We start from the raw sequence: 20,160 nt of genomic DNA on the forward strand, positions 1-20,160 counted from the left end.
GTTCAAAACATGCTTAGCCCTAGAGCAGAGTATACTTGCAAAGAACAAATTTATAATATGGAACACTATGAAGTGGAGGATTTTATATAAATTTTGTTGCAGCGTACTTTTAAAAAACTATTTATGAGCATTTTTCACAAAATGAAAACAAGAAAAAGCAAACAAGTGATGAGAAACAACAAACAAACAAATAACAAGAAACAAGCCAACATGAGATCATGGAATGATCAATAAATCAAAGGCTAACTTGCCCAATTTAAAGTAAAATATCACACATGGTACACATATTAATCATGAAGAATCTGTCTCATTGGCTAAATAAACACAGAACTGTTCTCCTAGTTCTTTTTGGAGCCATATGGAGTAGGTAATTTGTCCCAAAAGCTGTAGCTGTTTAACAATATTGATAAAGAGCTCAAACGTGGGACAACTTTTACAAACCCATTGTTTTGTAAAAGTCTTGCTGCTAGTAAGTAAAAGTAATCTTTAAAGGTGCCGCCTCCCTCCTGTCTCTGTTCTGTTGTCCTTTGTTTTTCCCCTCCCCTTGTGTTCTGTTTGTTTGGTCTGTCTCCCCTGTCTGTAGGCTGGGCGTGGCTGGCTCATCGGCTTCATCTCCCTCACCTGCCTCCTCACGCACACCTGGTTCTCATCCCCCTGATCATCTCCACTCTTCTGCAGCTCTATATAACCCTGGTCCAGACTTCCACTCTTTGCCAGTTCGTCATGCTTCCATGTGTGGTAATGTCCCGGCTCTCTGATTAAGCTTTCTGCTATCTCTGTGTGATTCCAGTTTTTGACTCCTGATTTTTTTCCTGCCCTCAGATCCTGCCTGTCCCCCTGAACCCTGCCTGTCACATACAGCCTCTCCGTTTGATCTCCGTTTTTTCCTCCTGCTCTGCTTAATAAAGACTTTGTGAAACCGGGTACTACTGCGTTGTGGGTTCAGTTCTTCCGTGAGCTATGGCTTAACATAAAAGGTCTATATCATCTTTACTGAACCCATCAGGAATATGTCCAAGATACAGGATTTGAGTGTTTTACTGGCATTAAAGCCCAGAGTTTTTGAGATGACTGTTGAGATTATCTTCCTTCCAAACAGTCTGAATTAAAGGACAAGTAGAGAAAATATGAGAAAGATCGACCATGATTTCTCCACATTCCCCAAAGCAGCATAGATGAGTGCCAGTTAGTTTAGTCTTCTGTTTAGGAGTAATAAAATGTGTGTCTTACATTCTAATCAATGTTTGTGTATGTTAACAACTCACCCCCAAAGCCACAATACAGAAAACTAAAAGTGAATTAGGCTACCTCGAAGACAATGACAAGGTACCTTTTTTAAATTATTCTCTATGGAGAAGCTCACATAAAGAAACAGCAATACAGGTTCAAGTCTCACTTCCAATAAGGGTGATTTTGAGAGCACACAAGAGGGCTGCTTGGGATTAAAGGGACATTTTATGGCTCCGAGCTGATGACATTATAATAGAATAAATCAGTGAAATCACCTGGTGGAGTTTTTGGTTGGAATGAAAACCTGCAGCCTCTCGGCCCTTCATGGCACCAATTCCCCTGGTCTAGCTTCTCCATGTTCCAGATATTACAACAATATCAAAAACTCGTAGACTCAGTGGTTTCCTATAGGCTGAGTGTCTCAAGTTTGGCACCAAATTTCTTGAATATAAAAAGTTTTCAAAACCATTTGGAGTCATTTTTAAAAAGACAGTTTATTTATAATCCTCAACAAAGCCAACACCTCTACAGAGGACTATGCAGTGGACCAGGGCATGTTCAAAACAGTAGTTGAGGGGGAGAGTGGGGCTTCTATCAGTCTTGGGGTGTGGAGGCGCTGATGATGTGTTGCAAGGCGGTCTCTATGTCCAAGAGAGTGGCACATTGGTTCAGCTCCTCCTTCCTCACCTGTGAGGAAGACATAGCTGACAAAATAAAAATTTTATAGAGAGTATTTTGTCATAGGTGGCACATTCATAGTTTAGGGAGGTGGTTCTCAAGGACACATGAGTCAAGCATATATGGCAACATATGCACTGCACTGTGGTTTTATTCATACCTCTTAGAAAGAACTTGTGCGGTCACCATAGGTAACTACTCATCTTCTACAGCTCACGTTACCTGTGGTGTTCCACAAGAATCAATTTTAGGCCCAATTTTCTTTTCTATCTGCATGTGACATCAACTGTTGGATGGCACAAAATTAACTGAAACCCAATAACTCAAAATCAGAAATCATATTATTAAATCGCCCAAACTATTAGTCTCATTGACAGTGGCCTAGGGCCCCTTGTCTGATAATGTACAGCCAGTTGCCACAAATTTGGGAGTTGGGATTCATTTCATTTTGGATTCAGACTTAATTTTTGTTTCACAAATTACCATCTCTTGGATGAGATTTTGGTCCATGGATTTGGCCAATATCTGTTGGGTTTCTGTAAAGCATCTTGAGATAACTTTTGTTATGATTTGACACTTAACAAATAAAATTGAATTGAATTGAATTAAAAAAGTCATCAAGTCATACATCTGACAGATCAGAACCATCTCCAGAGTTAAATCAATGCTCTGACACTCTGACCTGGAAAAAGTAATCCACGCATTAATCTTCTCTAGACTTGATTACAGTAACTCCCTCCTTACCATAAACCAAAAGTCACTCTCTTACCTCCAACACGTTCAGAATGCAGGAACTAGGCTACTTATTGGTTTTAACAGATGACATCACATCACCCTACTCCTGGCTTCCCTTCACTGACTCCCTGTTTGATTTAGAATTGATTTTAAGATTTTACTGATCACTTATAAAGCACGTCTGGGTCTGGCCCTAAGCTACATCATAGAAATGTTGACCCCCTAAGAGTCAGTTCACAGTCTTAGATCCTAGGGTGGGGCTCTTCTTGCTGTTCCAAAGTCGAGGCTTAAATCTAAAGGTGACCAAGCTTTTGTCATGAGGGCCCCTTGGCTTTGGAATGAGCTGCTTGAGGAGGTAAGACTTGTAGAATCAGTAACTTCTTTTAAATCACTTCTTAAAACTCATTTTTGTTGATTTTGCCTTGATGTGATGTCATTGTCTTTTAATTATCTTTTTATTTAACTTTTTATGTTATTTATTTTATCATTTATTTATCATTGCTTTTATTCTAGTTGTATTCTTAATTAATTTATCTATCTGTATTATATAACAAAACTTTTAAATTTTATCATTATTATTATACATGCATGTGTGCATGAATGCATGAATTATACTGTGACACTTGAATAGTAGTAACATCAGAGACAAGGAGAGGTAAAATATTTGTAATGTACTTCTTTCCTCTTTTCAGATATTAGAAATATAACTAAACCTATTCTCTTAACATACCATTGAGTAATACATTTTAATAATGACCAGCATTGTGACACTGTTTAACATTTGTTGCACTCAATTACAATATTTTGTCATCTTTCCAAAGTCAATGCTTTTGATACATATGTTACTGGGAAAATGTTTTATTCATGGCCAATCAAGCCAGAGGACTGCAAAAATGGATCAAATAAAAGCATCAAGTGGATTTCTGATAAAGTTGCTGTACTGTCACTACTAATTCACAGTGATGATGAAAACATCCAATACATATTTAATGGCTACTTTTTCATAGTCAGCATGATACCTGGAAGGCCAGGCTCAGGGTCCGGTCCAGAGTATCTGGGTCTAAATCTGGATTGATGCACATCAGGACAGCACGCAGATCGGACACCGATACTTCTCTGTCAAACATAAAACAGATTTTCTTTGTGAGGAGCACTGCAGGTTTAGAACATAACGTGCAAATATGCCATGAACTTATCTACAGGTAACTTTGTAGGGGTGTGTGTGTGTGGTGTGTGTAAAACGAAGGCATTACAGTGGAAGGCTGCCGTGCTCTACTCTTTGCCTCCATCTGGTGACAACTGAGTGAACCAGCTAGCAATTAGAGATGCCAGAGCATATGTCTATTTCTTGATTTTTCTCAAAAGAAGTCCCTGGCTATTATTTAGCAGGGAACAACTCCTGTTTACACATGTTGGGATACTGCTCTTACCATCCACCCCCTTCTGCTACAGACACTTTGGGCTTCCACTTGTGTTTGCGAGTATCTAATTTTGTGTTGGCATGTGTGTGTTTACCCTTTGTCCCCCAACTGTGCTCTGAGCTGACCGATGCACAGCTGTCTCTCCTCCAGTGATTGTCTCTTCACCAGACTCAGGAACTCTCCGTTTTTACCATCTGCCCCCTGCAGAATACAAAATAAAACCATGTGCCATTTTGAGCCTAATATCTCAATGCCACACTGACACCTTTTTCGCTAAAGAACATAAAGTACCGGTGATTATGCATGTGACCTTGTGGGCGCTCTGCCAAGAACTGTTAAGTAGCCTCCAAAATATCCAACTCTCCAAAAAAATTTTATGTACTACCCAAGACCTACCTTTCATTAATGACCACATCAAGCTGACATGTCGTAGCATAAGCCGCTAAGTGCACAATACAAATGTCACCTTGACCTAGTCAGTTCTTATAATAATCACAGATTGCTCACACATACACAATTAAAACTCATTACAATCTGACTAAGAGACTTAATATATGAACCACAACAAGTGGTCAAAAACACACAAAGGCTACAATCAAGTTACATAACATCAGGTGCCTAGATGAACAAATAAGTAAATAGATATTGTTTAGATGGCAAACATACAAGTAGTAAATTGAAAACTTTGTTTTGCGTCAAAATAATGTTTTGTGTAATCAGTATTTCTATTGTGTTTGAGGATTTATAGAGAAGCCTGATTTACATTGGACCATCAGAATGCAGCACCATTCACTAATCACCTGTGCTACATGTTACAAGGTAGAATATGTGAGTGTGGGCTGGTCATCAGTTTTATCAAATGGGTTCCTCCCATTTCAGATGTTTGCATTCAAGCTTATCCCTAGTTCCCAACATTACTCAGCAATCCCTAAAGTCACTGATGGTATCAACAATAAGAGTGCTTACACTTCAGCAGTTCAGAAACCACACTTTACTAGCAAAAAGTAAAATTATTTATGCGAGGAATGCTGAGATCAGTGTATGACGACTCACTCTGGCTGCCATAACTATACCATCTTATGGCATACAAGTCAGCTTTACTCTTTAACATCAGTTTGGTCCTTCTCATTTCCTCTTTTCAGAGCAACCATAGTATAAAAAACAATAGGCTAGGATCAATCAGGCAACTATGCAGACAATTAAAAAAAAAAAAAAAAATCAAAGATAGGCTGATAATAGATGTTATGTATTGGAATGCTAAGGCCACTTATGATTGGTCTGAGTGGAGGCTGACTGTGATTTTGCAAGCTTTAGGTGAGCCACGCAGAAAAACAACTGATCTCATATTCAGTCTCAAAACCTTGCCTTTCTTCAAAAAGGGAAAACAAATCTGCCAGTGGAATGAGATAATCCTGTTTATTTCCAATACTAATCAACTTGTTTTCAGAATTGTCTTGAATCAAGTATTTATTTATTTTTTTATTTTTTTGTTGGTTCTGGTGGGCTGATCTACATTATTCTCCCTTGGTTAAACGTATTTATAGCTATTCCCAGAAAATTCCCTAAAACAAGGGAAAGTGCATTGGGAACAACTGGGATTATCTCATCCCACTGAGAGATGTATGTTACTTGGTTTAAGAAAGACATGAGTTTACAACTGAATGAGAAACTAAATTACTTGTTAAGATGAAGATCTATTTTTTGCAGTGCAGAGGTAACAGGATACTAGACTAGACTGGATTTAAAACCATTATGTAATATGTTGTTATGTTCTGATTTAATTATGTTAACTAGATCACATAGTTGTTTCAGTTTCAGAGTTATGGCAGCAATACTATAGCCACCTTTGCCAGCTGGTTTTATTACAGTGTCTTTTTTTACTGGCATTCTTGTCACGCTCACCTTTCGTCAGGGGTGAGATTTTTGTATTTTGAACCCGTCATTTTTGAAAATACTAAATTTAGATATTTTTCAACAAGCTTTCAAATGTTGTCATGACAGGGCTCAGGTTGGCTGACAAGATGAAAGTAGATGGCATCCCAGAGGAAGGAGTTAAGTAGGACACATCTGTTTTACCTCCATCATCCCAAGCATCAATTGCATGCCTTATATGCAATCTATTATGAGTATTAAGGGGAAGGGGGCTGGACATTTTAAATGCAGGCAGTGCTCTTGTGGTCACCAGCAGCAGGTGTTTTGGCATATAATTGTACATGTGCTGTCCTGTGCAATGTGTTATTACTGTGTTTTGACCTTGACAGTTACTAGAACTTCCACTGGTGGGAAAATAAAGATTGATTGACGCAGCTGTCGTACTTGAGCTAAAGAATTTGGGTTCTGGGTAAAAATAATCCCTTGTGTGCCTCAGCTATTAGTTTTTGGAGAGATTCAAGAACGGACTCTCTCTGTCTACTCTGATCTGTTTAGTATGGTACAGTTTAGTTTGTTACACCTGTCTTTTCAATGTAATTTTTGTCATTCGATCATGCCAGGACACATTAGTCTGTACACTTGGAGATCGGATCTTGCTTGCATTTGGATCCAATCAGCCAGACCACATTCCAAGGTGACCTGATTCGCATTGAGTTCGGATCTTAATGAGGTGTGGACAGCATGTGGGCACAATCCAGACAATTTACCAATACTCATAGTGGAATATTTCCGCGTGGGAATATGTCCAATCATTATCCGATCAGGCAGGTTGCACTGAAGTGTCAAGTCTGGACACACATGTGGACACATCTGCGTTCAGATCTGGCACATCCAACGACACATTCAAAAGGCAAGTGTAACCACAACCATTGTTTGTGAGTGGCATGTCCTTCATTGTCAGCATTACTGAATTCAGTTGTCTGGTCTTCCATGTTCAAAGTTAAGTTCTCAGATCTCTGATACTGAGGTTGAAACTGTCACTTCCTATTGCATTGATTACAGTGACTGAAATCTCATTTTTTTTCCTTCCAGGTTTCATTCCAAAGTTTTGTCCCATTCCCTCTTCGTCTTGGCTGCATTCCCATGCCAACTGGGGATCCCTGATTCACGCCATTTTAGGTGTCTCTACCCTCTTCTTTTTTGTCTTTAAGATAACAGAAAGTTCTAGAGCCACATTGTTAAGGCTGTAATCTCGTTTTTTCACAGTCTGGGTCATTTGTTCTGATCAGTGGGATTTCAATTAGATGTGAAGCCCCAAAGGGATCATGTTCTGTATTAACCCACAGTTAAAGAGTTACACAAAGACATCCATCACATCAAGCCAGAAGGTTATACTAATATTTAAATTAACAATAAATAAAATGAACACTATAACCTCATATAACACTAAGTAACAGGTTTGGAGGTTTGGAACAGCATCAGGTAAGCTGTAAGCCTACAGCAGATAAAAAAAAAAGCACCTGTGGATCAAATTTATGAAGTAAAGCATAATAGAGAGAGAAAGACAAAAAAATCCATACCAGGCTGTAGAGTCTCTGGTAGGTGATGGTGTTGTTGTTACTGTCCAGTTCCCTTTGAGCAGAGGCCACCAGCTCATTGAGGGCCTCATCTGATTTTAGAGGGAAAGCTGTCTGTAGTGTTGCCCTGGACACACAGACACACAGACACACACATACGCAAAGACGTTAGTGTTTGTGTGTGTTAAGTGAGAGAGAGATATTCAGAGTATGATCGTGTGTGTGTGTTTCTGTGTGTGTCTATGCATGTCACCTAAACTCCTGCACAGTCAATGTGCCACTCTCAGATGCATCAGACTTGATCAGCACTTTCAGCAGGTTGCACTGAAGCTGGTTTTGCCCAAAGTGCACACTCTCATCTATCTAGGGATGAAACAGTCTCATTTTAAGTATATCAGTTTTCCTTACAAATCACTGGTTGCATTTTGTGGAAAAAATTACTGTTCTGGCACCCAGAACATCATTGGACAGCTTGTTAGCATTATTCACTGAAACAAATGTTTGCACATACAATCTGGGTTTCCATGTATGGAAAATATAAAATTCCCTGACTTTCCCTAACTAAAATGTTGCAGTTCCATGACCTATATAAACATAAGATGATTGTTTTTTCCAGAGGTCTTACTAAAATGTATTATTCTGTTCTATTCTGCAGGGGAAGTGAACATGTGCTGCCTTCAAATGGAGTTGTGTTTACTGTGTTTACAAGAATGGTTCATTCGAATGCCCCCCTTCTTTTGGTATTCACAATTGTCAAAGTGGAAATTTTCTCAAATCTCTGAGTTCATGATATTGTATACACGATTTCCAATGTCGTAACGATGAGTTCAAGAGTTCTATCATAATATCATGAACACAATGGAAAATAAAAATATATTGCACTATACCATACTATACTTTGGTAAATAACTATTGTACCAAATGCAGTATAAATTTACTGATTTTTCAAACTGAGCCAAACAAAATTCCATGATATCCCCTGACTTGCTCCAAAATTGCATTAAATGTCCTGATCTCTAAAAATTCCATGACCCCCATGGAACACAGTACTTGGATTTTTCAGGCAAGGTTGTGGTTAAAAGGTTGATACGGTGCATTAGAGGCACTTCAAGCACCTTTACTTTGCAGTGTTAAGGCACATAACCTCATACATGGACTCGACAACATACTGAGGCAAAACCTCTCTTTTGCAGCCAGAACAGTCTGAATTCTTCAAGCAGAATGCTACTGACACTTTTGGAGACGATATACCTGCACAGTGTTGGAGCAGTGTGACTCAGCTGCTATGCCATCTCTCTTATGGAGCTCTAGCAGGGTGTCATGTTCTCTCTTCAGCTGGTCAAAGTCTCGCTGTAGCCTCTCCAACTGAGCAACAAACACAAAACAAAGACAGGGTCAGGACATCAATTAAGGTTCCACTGAACCAGCATGCACAAGAGCAGGACCCCGGCTCTTTAGACCTAAATGGAACTGAACCATAAATAACATCATAAGAAACACCTGTCATCCACACAGAGTTGAATCGAGGTGACCTGGACTGTTTGTAAATTCTAGAGGACGTTTTACTTCTCATCCAAGAAGCTAATTCAGTTCTGACACAGTGGCAGGGACTGGTGGCCTGTCAGAACTGAAGAAGCTTCTGGAAGCTTCTTTATGTGGATAACCATGAGGTAGATGTCTGAGAACCTATACAGACATCCAGTAATACCTGTAATACCCGTGGTTACCCTGCTATTTCCTGTCAAAATGGCTGCTATGCTGGGTGTTTGTGTTTGCGTACACACTTGTGTTTGCGTCCGTCTGTCTACGTGAGGCATGCATGCATTGCTACAGTACCTGCAGCAGGGTTTGCTTGTGTGTGCGTTCCAGGGCGTCCAAGTCGCGTCGCGGCACTACGTCCAAGTATTCTGCCTGAAACCTGTTCAGCTCCATCTGGGCTTTGGTCAGGTCTTCACGACACACACTCAGAGCTAGCTGCAGCAGCATGGGGTCGGCAGTGTGTTGTTCTAAGATCAGGAATACATGTCAGACAGAATTTCAAACTGTATCATAAATTCTCAGGGACTTACAATAAGTCTTGTGTATCATTCCTATCTACTCAGGAATCATGTATTGCTTATAAATGGAGAGAAGCAATAACAAATATTAATAGAAACCAATTTTGATATATAAATATACATTTAAAAAAATATTACACGACTTACATTATTCTTAATAGGTGTCATTTACCATTATTTTTCTTTTTCTTGACAACATAAATGTAACAGTAACCATATTTTGTAAAAAAAATAAATTGACTGCTTGGCATTTAAGCATATAATTTTAGAGGAAATCGTCAATTTCTTCTCATACCACTGACTCTGGCGGAGCATTAACCACAAACTGGGCTGGTTCAGAAGTTCAGAAAGAATATGAATGTACATTATATAGAAGCATACAGACTGTGATGTCATTTCCTGTTGTGGCTTACCTGCATCTTCATCTGCACACTCCTTTTCCTTGACGGAGCACTTTGTGAGGTTGTTGAACTTGACTATCAGAGACTTGTGGGCCTCACACTCCTCTAGGTACTGCAGATACTGTTGACATAGCTCCAACTGCAGACGGCCCACCTGGAGTAGAATTCAAAGTAGGAGAGATGGGTTGGGTTGGAAGACAGTGAAAGAGGGGGAGAAATGGCAGGGGAGATAAGGAAAAGGGAGGGAGAGTTAGAGGGGACAGTTAATGCAGTTAGTGGAAGGAAAGTACCTTCTGGTGATATACGAACTGCAGTGAACGCATTACAAGACATAAAGCCAGCATGGGTGAATGAGAAGGGAACTGGTGATGGGGAAAGAAAATGGGATCGCAGGAAAAAACAGAGAGGGTCTTGTCTTGATTGCACTGTAGAGTTACTAAAACTTGTTGAAGCGGCACTGGGAAAGGCTAAGCTGGATGGTACACCCAAACCAGAACATTCAAGCATATACACTGAATGGGCAAGGGCCAAGGCAGTGCGATACACCAATATTTTAGCTTACTGATCCAGAATATCAAGCCAATGATGACCATTTATCAAAATTAGACATCAACAAGTCAATGCCATCCATCATGAATATGAAGGATATAACTATTGTCAAGTGAAAACCTTGTATCTCTGAACTGTCAACATTTAGGACCCAGTGAAAACAGCTTTGTTTTGTTACATGATTAATTTTCACTTTAATGGGGTTTTCATAAGCCAGTTTTTATGAGGATTTTGCCTCATGACAATGATGAAGTTTGATTATTTTACTTAACTGACACTCGACGGCATTTTGATCAGTTTATGGTCATCATGCAAGTATACTACTATTACTATTAGCATTGTTGCTGTTGTTATGTTCTCGTACTGTTTCAGAGTCTTTTGCTACATGACGTGTAAACCTATGGGGTATAAACAATGGATACATGCAATTTTTGAATGCTGTTTTTGGCATTCATATTATGAAGTTTATTGAAATCCAAAAATATGTTGGCCTTGAAAAACTCAGACAGGCCTACTAGATAGTGAGATTTCTAGATATACCTATGAATAGGGTTTATGTAGACATGAGGTCAAAAAATGATTAATAATAATAATATAAAAAGGATTCTTGTAACACTATGTTACATACCTCTGTCTGCATGTTTTTTTCTTGCTCCCTCATGACTTCCAGATCCCTCTGTAGATGTTGATTCTCCCTTTTAAGAGCTACCATCTCAGCCTGCTTCTCATTCGAGCAAGCCCGGATCTTCCTATCACATTCTTCCGTCACCAGCCTCAGAGAGGATCGCAGCAGCTCCATCTGATCCTGCTGATATGCTGAACAGATACACAACACATAATAAATACTCTATTTTTATTGCTAACAATGTTCATGCTGTATGTCCTGTACTTTGTATGTTATTATGTCAAATAATACTGTGAAGTATCTCAAAATTCTCTCTTCCCATTTTCAATTCTATTAATGTGCTTGCTTGGTCATTTTTGTAGACCTAGCATTTTTATATACACTTTTATATATTATACAAACACACACTTGTATGTTGACTTATATAACATTATAAAAATGTACTCCATAAGGCTGGATCAAGTGTACACATATACTATTCACCAGATATTTTGCAGATATATTTCATGATACATATAGTCTATGCAAAGGTCAAAAGTGAAAGGTCTATAAATATTCTATGGATATGTTTTAGGATTTTTTTTTTATTACTCTTGTATGGTATTGGAAGGTGTTTTCCCTTTTTTATATTCTTTGTGTTGAGCTACTTTATTTATTTTGTTATTTGTGTTTAATTTCTCTAAAGATATATATTTCTCTCTTCCAGTGCTGAAAGGTACATTTTATGTAGTCTACTACTGTAGACTACGGTAGTACTTCAAGTTTTCTTAACTGTTCAGAATCCAGCGGTGGGGCTTTTATTGTGAACTTAGAGGAAAATCATACAACTCCTATTTTGACTTCCTTGCTGTGGCTTACAGTTGCATGCAGAACAAATATTAAGAGTTTACTGATAATTCGTAGTTTATCAGTGAAATAACTTCTTAACACCTGACTCACACAAAAAATGTTGGCTGGATTCTTTAAATTGGCACATACAAGGTGCACACCTCCTTGCAACTCTCATTGAGCAATACACCCCAATTGCCCAAAAAGTTACAGTGTAGTCTGCTGCAAAACAAAACTGCAAATCTGAAATGCAGTTTTGTTTTGTTTCCATTTCTCATTCTTTGTTGAAGTTTGGTTTGTTTCCTTTCTTTGATCACACTTAATTTTATTGCTTTTTGTTAATTTTGTGTCACTTTAGAAATCAGGTCACAAAACTGTGATAAGTTGTTGAATTACTCATTACAACAACTGCAGACTTACTGCACACCTATAGTGTTGTCATATTCCTTTTGAATGAGAGAGAGGAGGGGTTGGTAGGTTCGGAATTCCTTGATGAAGCGGCCAAAGACATTCCGGTAGACCTGTACACAAAGCAGCAGACAGGTTATAGTAATACCCAGACACAATTGTGTGTGTGTGTGTGTGTGTGTGGGCGTGCGTGCGTGTGTGTGTGTGTTTGCTGTGTTTGAGAACCCCTTAAGCAGGTGCACCCTAACACCTGTAGTTTCAGCTCCTGAAATTTGGGTTCACGAGGGCTGATGTCTTGCAACTCTTGGTTCAGGTAGCTCTCCAGCAGCTTCAGAAACCTGGGCTTGACTGCCGGGCCTGCATACAGGTAGTCACCTCTTGGATACCATAACTGACAAGACAGTATTAATCAGGGTGCACATTTATAAATCATTGCTTTGAAGATGACTTTTTCTGAATTTAATGGGAAAGATACTGCTATGAAAAAAAGACACATGAGCTTCTTAGCCAGATATTCTGGCAAGAATCTTCATAACATCCAAAAAGTGAGCCATTATTCATTGAGCTAGTTATTAACTAAACGTCTTTGAATGGTTTGTTTACCTTTTTCGTTGCAAATGGTTTGCCAGAAACAGAGCTCTCTCCCTCTTGTCCTCTCGCTGCCATCTGGACATCGTTACTCTGTGGGCTGTTTTCGTATAACGAGCTAAAAATGAAAATAATTACATTGTCAGTTAAGATAGTTCACAATTTTTCCAAGTTTACAAACAAAGGTATGCTCTATACCGGAACTTAGCTGTTGTTTTATCACGTGCCTTTGCCTCTGTGTCGGCGGCAGTGGCGGAAATTTGACATGTGACGACATTTTAAATATTTATAGGCTAATAATTTAACGAGATTTTCAGGTAATCACCTGAAAATCTCATTAGCTTGCTCTGTTTTGCCCCGTTTCGTTCCAGTGGCTTCCCTATCACAGCGTGTCTGCGGTCAGTCACTGTTGTGATGTGGTTTCCATGGTAACAGGGACAAAAAAAAAAAAAAAAAAAAAAAAAAAAAAAAACAAGACCTCCCATAGTAGACCACGGCGCGCCTAACTAGTTTTCAAGTTGTGTAAGCTGAGGTCTATTTAGGTCTCTGAAACGCGATTTAAAAAAAAAAAAAAAAAAAAAAAAAAAAAATCCCAGAAAATATATAGGACTACCGTAACTGCGAGCTACGTACGACGAGATTGACGCAGTTTTTTGTGTTTCTTGAATGAACCCTTTTCTATATATATATATATATATATATATATATCTAAAGGGTTTATATATATATATATAAACTAATCACCACATATTTTTTCTTGATTAATGAATGAATATATAAATAAAGCTACTGTATTAGCATCACCCTAAAACTCAGTCTCTAAGTCTCTAAAATATAGGCTGCAATAGCAGCCCCAGTAGTAATACTGTATTAATATTAATTAATATTATAGTTACTGGTATATTACAGTGATAAAATAGGGGTTAAGAAAAAAAGCATTAATTACGTTAAGATCAGTATAAACGAACTATTGAGTAGTCTCCCACAGAAGATAGCAAAAAATTATATTCGGTTCTCCTTAAACTCAGTATGTGTGTGTGTGTGTGTGTGCGTGTGTGTGTGTGTGTGTATGTGTGTGTGTGTGTGAATAAATTGTGTTTCTATCTATCTATCTATCTATCTATCTACCTATCTATCTATCTATCTATCTATCTATCTATCTATCTATCTATGTCTACACACATATATGTAATATATATATGAAATATATGTATGTATGTGTTATATGTATGTGTGTAGACATATTACATACATATGTATGTAATATATATGAAATATATGTATGTATATATGTGTGTATATATACATATATACACAAATATACACGTATATCTATACACACACACACACACACACACACACACACACACACACATATATAGATATTGAATGTGTGTGTGTGTGTGTGTGTGTGTGTGTGTGTGTGAAACAAACACACAAGTGGCTCTGAATTTAACAGCCCTGAGAACTACATTTCCTAGGTGTCTTTTTGGCATAAACCCTTACTAAACCCTTACAGTGGAGAAGGCGGAGTGTAGTTCTGCAGTCAGTTGTCGGGGCATTATCTAGGGAGCGGGTCTGCAGCTGGACTACAGTACCCACACTGCACCGCCCGAGCCTACAGCAGAGAGCACTGCTGCTTATCCGGGGATGTCATACCACTGCTATTTTCTCCTCAGTCCCTCTCACTCTCTCCCTACAGCTCCAACGGGCTGACACTCAGCTTCTGGATAGAGAGAAAGACAACAATAAAATAATAAAACAGAAGACACCTCCCGAGCCAAAATGGCAGAGCTTGGAGCGGGAAGCCTGCTGTTAGGGGATCCTGCTTTTAATTACCAGGAACATGAACTCAACGAGCGGCTGAAACGGCTCTACCCGGCCGTGAACGAGGAAGAGACCCCTTTACCCCGTTCCTGGAGCCCCAAGGATAAATACAGCTACATCGGGCTGTCACAGAACAACCTGCGGGTCCACTACAAAGGTTAGCGTCTGTCTTAACAAGTAGCTACAACAGCATCGGGCCCGAGTGGTCACAGCTCAAATCTGTCACTGTGCTGCGGAGGGGGGGTCACACACACACACACACACACACACACACACACATACACACACACACACACACACACACACACTGTATGCGATTATGGATGTATGTATGTGTGCTGTCTCCAGTCCTGGTAAATCTAGTCTGAGCTGGCTCTCCCGTCATATAACCTCGCTTTGTTTCACAAATGAGGAAACAGGAATGCCCAAACGGGTGCCACTGAACTCGATAACCCTGACAGCCTTTCTTAGAGCCACACTGAAATTAACCTTCAACAACTCGGCCTTCCTTTGTTTGTTTGTTTACCGTTTTATAGCGTTATTTTTTTGGCAGGAAATTTCCCGTGGGCCATGTTCTCCATAATTTCTACTGGAAGGTAGCAGTAGCAGCAATAACGACGCATAGTCACTGGACTGCCAGTAAGCTAACTAATGATATCTAACAAATGTAAGCTAGCTAACAGCCAAATACAGTAGCTTGGTGGCTAACTAGCTAGCTAACCTAGCTTTCCTTGTGCCTTTTTGTTATTGTTTTGGACACAGTATGACAAGTTACACTATATGGCGTAACTCGATCCTAACTTATTATTTATTAAGCTCTAACACAAAATCAGTATGTCACATAACTGGATTGTAATGCCACAAATGGCTCATTATTGGTTAAAAGCAAGCATCAAAATAGAATAAATTTTGGGTATTGTGTTGTATGTTTTCTCGCGTGATTTCAGCGGTAGCGTTCTAGAAGTCTGTTCCAGAATTTGTAAATCATTTTTTCCAGCCTAGAAGCAGCCGGTCCAACTTCCAATCCAGATCTGTATGTACACCAGAGCACAACAACAGGCTCCATGTCTGACGTCCAGCCGTAAGCCAGCTTGTTTCCAACAGCTGCTGCAAGGGAGGAGGCCTCTACGCTTTTGCATGAGGCCAAACATATTGATTTTAGAATAAATCTGACGTTTCGGCGGACCCTGACATGTTGACAATAAACAGCAACTTGCTCATTAGACAGTGAAATCAATCACTTACTCGGATGGCTAGAAAAAAATGTCACTAAGAACAGGTTTGTCACTCGGTTATTTTATGTAGGCAAGATCGTAAATCAAAACATGGTGACATCTATGTAACGTCCTGTTTTCAGTTGTTTTGCGTGTTCTGTGCTTTTTCGTCAGGCAACATGTTTGGCCAGCCATGAGTTGCCAGCCCCTCCAGTAGCAGACATGCTAGCCCTGCATGTGTGTGTGAATGAGTCATATTGGATTCTCTCTTTCAAGCAAGATCAGTAAAAATCGTCATAGAAATTCTCCAAGGCAAATACGGGGCCTTGCTGGTTGTTGTTAATAACACTGGAACGTGCAGAGGATGAGAGGATGCAGGTTGTGCAACTCATTTTGAAGGCCTTATTTGGCACATTGCTTGTGGCTGTCCTGCTGATTGTGAATTACAGGCGTTAACCTATATTTATTTCAATCTAGGCCCACAGATTTGTTATTTAATGCATAATTTATAGCTCCCAGTCGATGTAAACAGAGGTCTAATTTAATATTAACCTACATTTCCTTTCTGAGTGGTGCAGCTATTCAAAGGATGCAGCAGTGTTTGTGGCTGCTGCTCCATGTGGATTTCTGTTAATGACATGACAAAATAGTGTTGTAGCTATGGCTGTTTCCCCTCCCCTTCCATTTAATCAGTGTTAACCAGCCCCATGCGTTTTGCTACAAATTATTTATGCACTTGTCACTGTTATTATTCACTGGCACAAAATGAGAAATAGACCTTTGTCTTAGAATAATAATGACATTTTAGTAATGAAAGTTAACCTTGATGCCCATTCAAGGGTATGTACAAAATGGGATCTTTACTTATGACATGTGCATAGAGATTAAATGACAGTGCATAATTGCAGAGTGATGACATAAATAGGCCTATTCTTGGGTGTGTTGGATAATTTTGCTCCTCTTCGTTGCTCTAGCTCCTGTTCTGTTCCCTCACCCTGGTGGTTTGGATGCTATTTTGACCAGTGTGCCAATTTTCTCTGTTCAAGGCCACAGTGTCTACCTAGTCCTGTTGTGCACTGACGCAGATACATGAGCCTACTCTTTATAGGTAGTTATGTAAACAATCATTCAAGTCAAGTGGATAGCAAGAAGTTTATAGACTTTGTGCTTGCAAATATGCCCTTTGTGTGATATACATTGTCAGTCAGACCAGGCCACATGTCACAGGCCTATCAAGGTTTTTTCTGCCCTGCTCTGAAACAGAGATGAATTCATTACATTCTGAACAAGACCTAAGGAATGATAAATGGCTGGACTGACAAGTAGGTGCAATGGATAGCGAGAGAGGAAGGGTTACATACAGGAAAAAAAAGCCTTTGATTGGCATACGAAATGTAGCATTTGAATTTGTGTTGTTTGTGCTGCTGTAAAGTGCGAGGCAATATTGCTGATGCAAAATCCTGTGGCAACGTCCAATGTTGTATCCTGTGATTTAGTGTAACATTTAGATTTGTCCTCCAAATTTACTTAAGCATTTTTATCATGAGTCCATAAAAGAGCATCATAAATAAAAAGATAAATAACTTTAGTACAGCTTTATGGTTAGGAAAACATGAACCTGCTTGTCAACATTAATCAGCAGTTTTGTTTGAAAAGGCTGGTTATGTAAGGACAAATTTGTCCTTACATTTCCATGTTGTCTTTAAGATAAAAAACCCTGTAAGGGTTTGATGGTGGAATGTCCCTTACTTAAGAAGGCAGCAGCTACTGAGATATACAACCAGCAGGAAGAAGCATGGCATCCATAGTTTGGCAGAGCTGTCTTTTACTGACTTGTTGCATTCCAAACAGCATTGGGGAGAGACATAGATTCCACTCTACCCATAACAAGGACCAAAAAAAAACAAAAAAACAAAAAAAAAAAAACATGCGCCTTCATGACAATGTTGATCCCAGAAAGACACCTTAGAGAGAAAGAGTGATCAGAAACAAAGTAGAAAACATGGCACACAAAAACATCTCCTCAAAATAAATCCAACTAATGCATCAATCAACAACAGGATCTGTCTTTAGCAGAGCAACACTAAACAACTGACCGAACTTAGTAATTGGAGTGTGAGTGTATGTATGGATTTGGGAATGTCAACAGGCCTCACAGACCCACTCAGAGGCAATTGTTTAAATGTAGCAGGCCATATGCATCCTTTATGTTAAAGCGATCAAATTTAGACAGGAAATTATGGAAATCAATTAGTGTTCGAGACAGTGTACTTGCAGGTTTGACTCAGAATGTATGTACAAGACAGCCTTTGCTGAGGCCTGTTTGGAGTTTTGAGCAATATAAGGGCTAAGTAGTGTCATATTACAACCAGCCTATCAACTTAGTGCCTATTAATACACCTACTGAGAAATGGTACTGTCAAGTCTATACCTAGGCTTGATGGTAGCCTTCTTGTACAGATATAAATAGCTGATTGATTTGTAAGTGATTGAATTACCTTAATTTCCAGTGCAAAGAAGACAACGAAACTTAGTGGGGCATCAAAGGAAAATCCACCCTAGGATACTCTTTAAATTGTAAGGCATCATTTGTCTGTGATGTATTTCAAAAGTTCTTTGGTGATTAATTATTATCATTATTATTATTATTATTATTAAAATCATTGTTATTATTGTTATCATAATTATCAGAGATTCACAAAGTACATCAAACACAATCACATTCAAAATACACAGAGGCTCTTGTATATCCTGGAATGCCCGTGAGAAGATGGTTGAACTTGTTTCCAGTATTTTCAACAAGAAGCGCATATATGGCCATAGACATGCAGCTATTTAACCCACTAGTTTGTGAGCGTAGAGGTGTGTCTGTGATCACAGCTGCCAGCCTTGCTCCGCACTGCCCCCTGGTCAACCAAGGTTTCTGTTCATGCAGAAATTGATATCTCCATGTGTCTCTGACAGTGGATTTGGTGGGGGAGGGTTCTTTGCTCCAAAACAGTACAGGCCAAAAAGTGAGTTCAGAAAACCCAAAATATCTGCACCTAGAAAAGTAATTGTTGAGTCACTGGCATTGGTCAACAACCAAATCAGCTGACTGCAGCTCCAGTTTATTATCGTAGTCTCTGTGCTATAGGGTAGTAAAAACTTTACTTATTATATCTTTAAGGTTCCCAGAGGTAAGTGCTCCATTTGTAAAAGGGTTAATGTAGAGATGTGGCCTTTGCCTTGGCTTGTGCTGAACTAGGCCAATTACTCTATCTGTATAAAGGGCTGCACTATTTACGTGTTGCTGTATAGCATAGCATGATAAGTTGGCAAAAGCAGATTTAGTAGAACTGCAGTTAGTTGCATTTTCTTGTTGATTGTTTGTTTTTGTAACCCAATACAAGTTTTTGTATAACAGCCCCATTTCCTTTTGGAGGAAAAAAACACAAAAGCACATTTGTATACATAGGTAGGCGATAGGTAGCCAGGTTTTTCTACCCACTTTGTGTCACATTGCTATCAGAGCTTCATTTTTAGAGGAAAAAATGAAAGCTGAAAATGTGGTGAAAATGTTGTAGAGGCAAACTTAAAAGAAGGTCTGTATTGTTGTCAACCAATCACAATGCAGGGTGGCATTCAAAACAAGGGCACTTTGGCTAAAGTTAGATTGCCTGGGAGGTGTGAGGACTAAGGTATGTGTGTGAAAAAGAGATGTGTTTATACAAAAAAAGAAAGCTATGAGATATGAATACTTTTTAAAATTGCTATCACTGCCATAAAAGCATCAGCTGAGTCAGACTCAGAGATATAACAAGTATTTTTAGATTGTAAGTGAAGCAACAATGTGTGCCTAGCTGTGCATGTTTGTTCATCAGTTCCCCTGTGTGTGTGTGTGTGTGTGTGTGTGTGTGTGTGTGTGTGTGTGTGTGTGTGTGTGTGTGTGTGTGTGTGTGTGTGTGTGTGTATGTGTGTGTGTGTGTGTGTGTGTGTGTGTGTGTGTGTGTGTGTGTGTGTGTGTGCGTGTGTGTGTGTGTGTTTGGGGGGGGGAAAGGGGCAGATCCATAATGATGTGTAGTCTCCACTGTTTGCTGGTGAAACAGTGATGTCGCAGTGTTCACCACTGATCTGTACCACCTCCAGAAGCTCTTCTTCAATCATCTGT

General features: G+C 39.2%; 2 protein-coding genes across 4 annotated transcripts in view; one reads left to right on the forward strand and one right to left on the reverse strand.

Annotated features, from left to right (window-relative positions):
- Positions 1-1,705: 1,705 nt before the first annotated feature.
- tsnaxip1 (translin-associated factor X interacting protein 1) lies at positions 1,706-13,372 on the reverse strand. Of its 3 annotated transcripts, XR_003928371.1 has the most exons (14): positions 13,197-13,372; positions 12,985-13,087; positions 12,632-12,772; positions 12,401-12,494; positions 11,149-11,336; positions 9,984-10,125; positions 9,350-9,519; positions 8,765-8,878; positions 7,767-7,876; positions 7,517-7,640; positions 4,159-4,265; positions 3,663-3,759; positions 2,069-2,130; positions 1,805-1,917 (listed from the first exon to the last, which is right to left on the reverse strand). XR_003928371.1 is itself a non-coding variant. In XM_030054080.1 (13 exons), exons 1-13 carry the CDS (start codon positions 13,244-13,246, stop codon positions 1,825-1,827), a joined length of 1,533 nt encoding a protein of 510 aa, XP_029909940.1. In that variant the 5' UTR covers positions 13,247-13,372; the 3' UTR covers positions 1,706-1,824. The 3 variants fall into 3 exon arrangements, 2 of the variants coding, with proteins under 2 accessions (XP_029909940.1, XP_029909941.1); XM_030054080.1 differs by lacking the exon at positions 2,069-2,130 and having other exon boundaries at positions 1,706-1,917; XM_030054081.1 differs by lacking the exon at positions 2,069-2,130 and having other exon boundaries at positions 1,807-1,934.
- A 1,218-nt stretch (positions 13,373-14,590) lies between these two features.
- The window catches only part of ranbp10 (RAN binding protein 10), a 37,164-nt gene continuing 31,594 nt past the window's right edge, over positions 14,591-20,160 (forward strand). The window contains exon 1 of the mRNA XM_030053404.1: positions 14,591-14,953. Within this exon, the coding sequence (XP_029909264.1) occupies positions 14,755-14,953 (199 nt within the window). The 5' untranslated portion in view covers positions 14,591-14,754. The remainder of the gene's footprint in view (positions 14,954-20,160) is intronic.

The sequence above is a fragment of the Myripristis murdjan genome, chromosome 6 (assembly GCF_902150065.1).
Source record: "Myripristis murdjan chromosome 6, fMyrMur1.1, whole genome shotgun sequence".
NCBI lineage: Eukaryota > Metazoa > Chordata > Actinopteri > Holocentriformes > Holocentridae > Myripristis > Myripristis murdjan.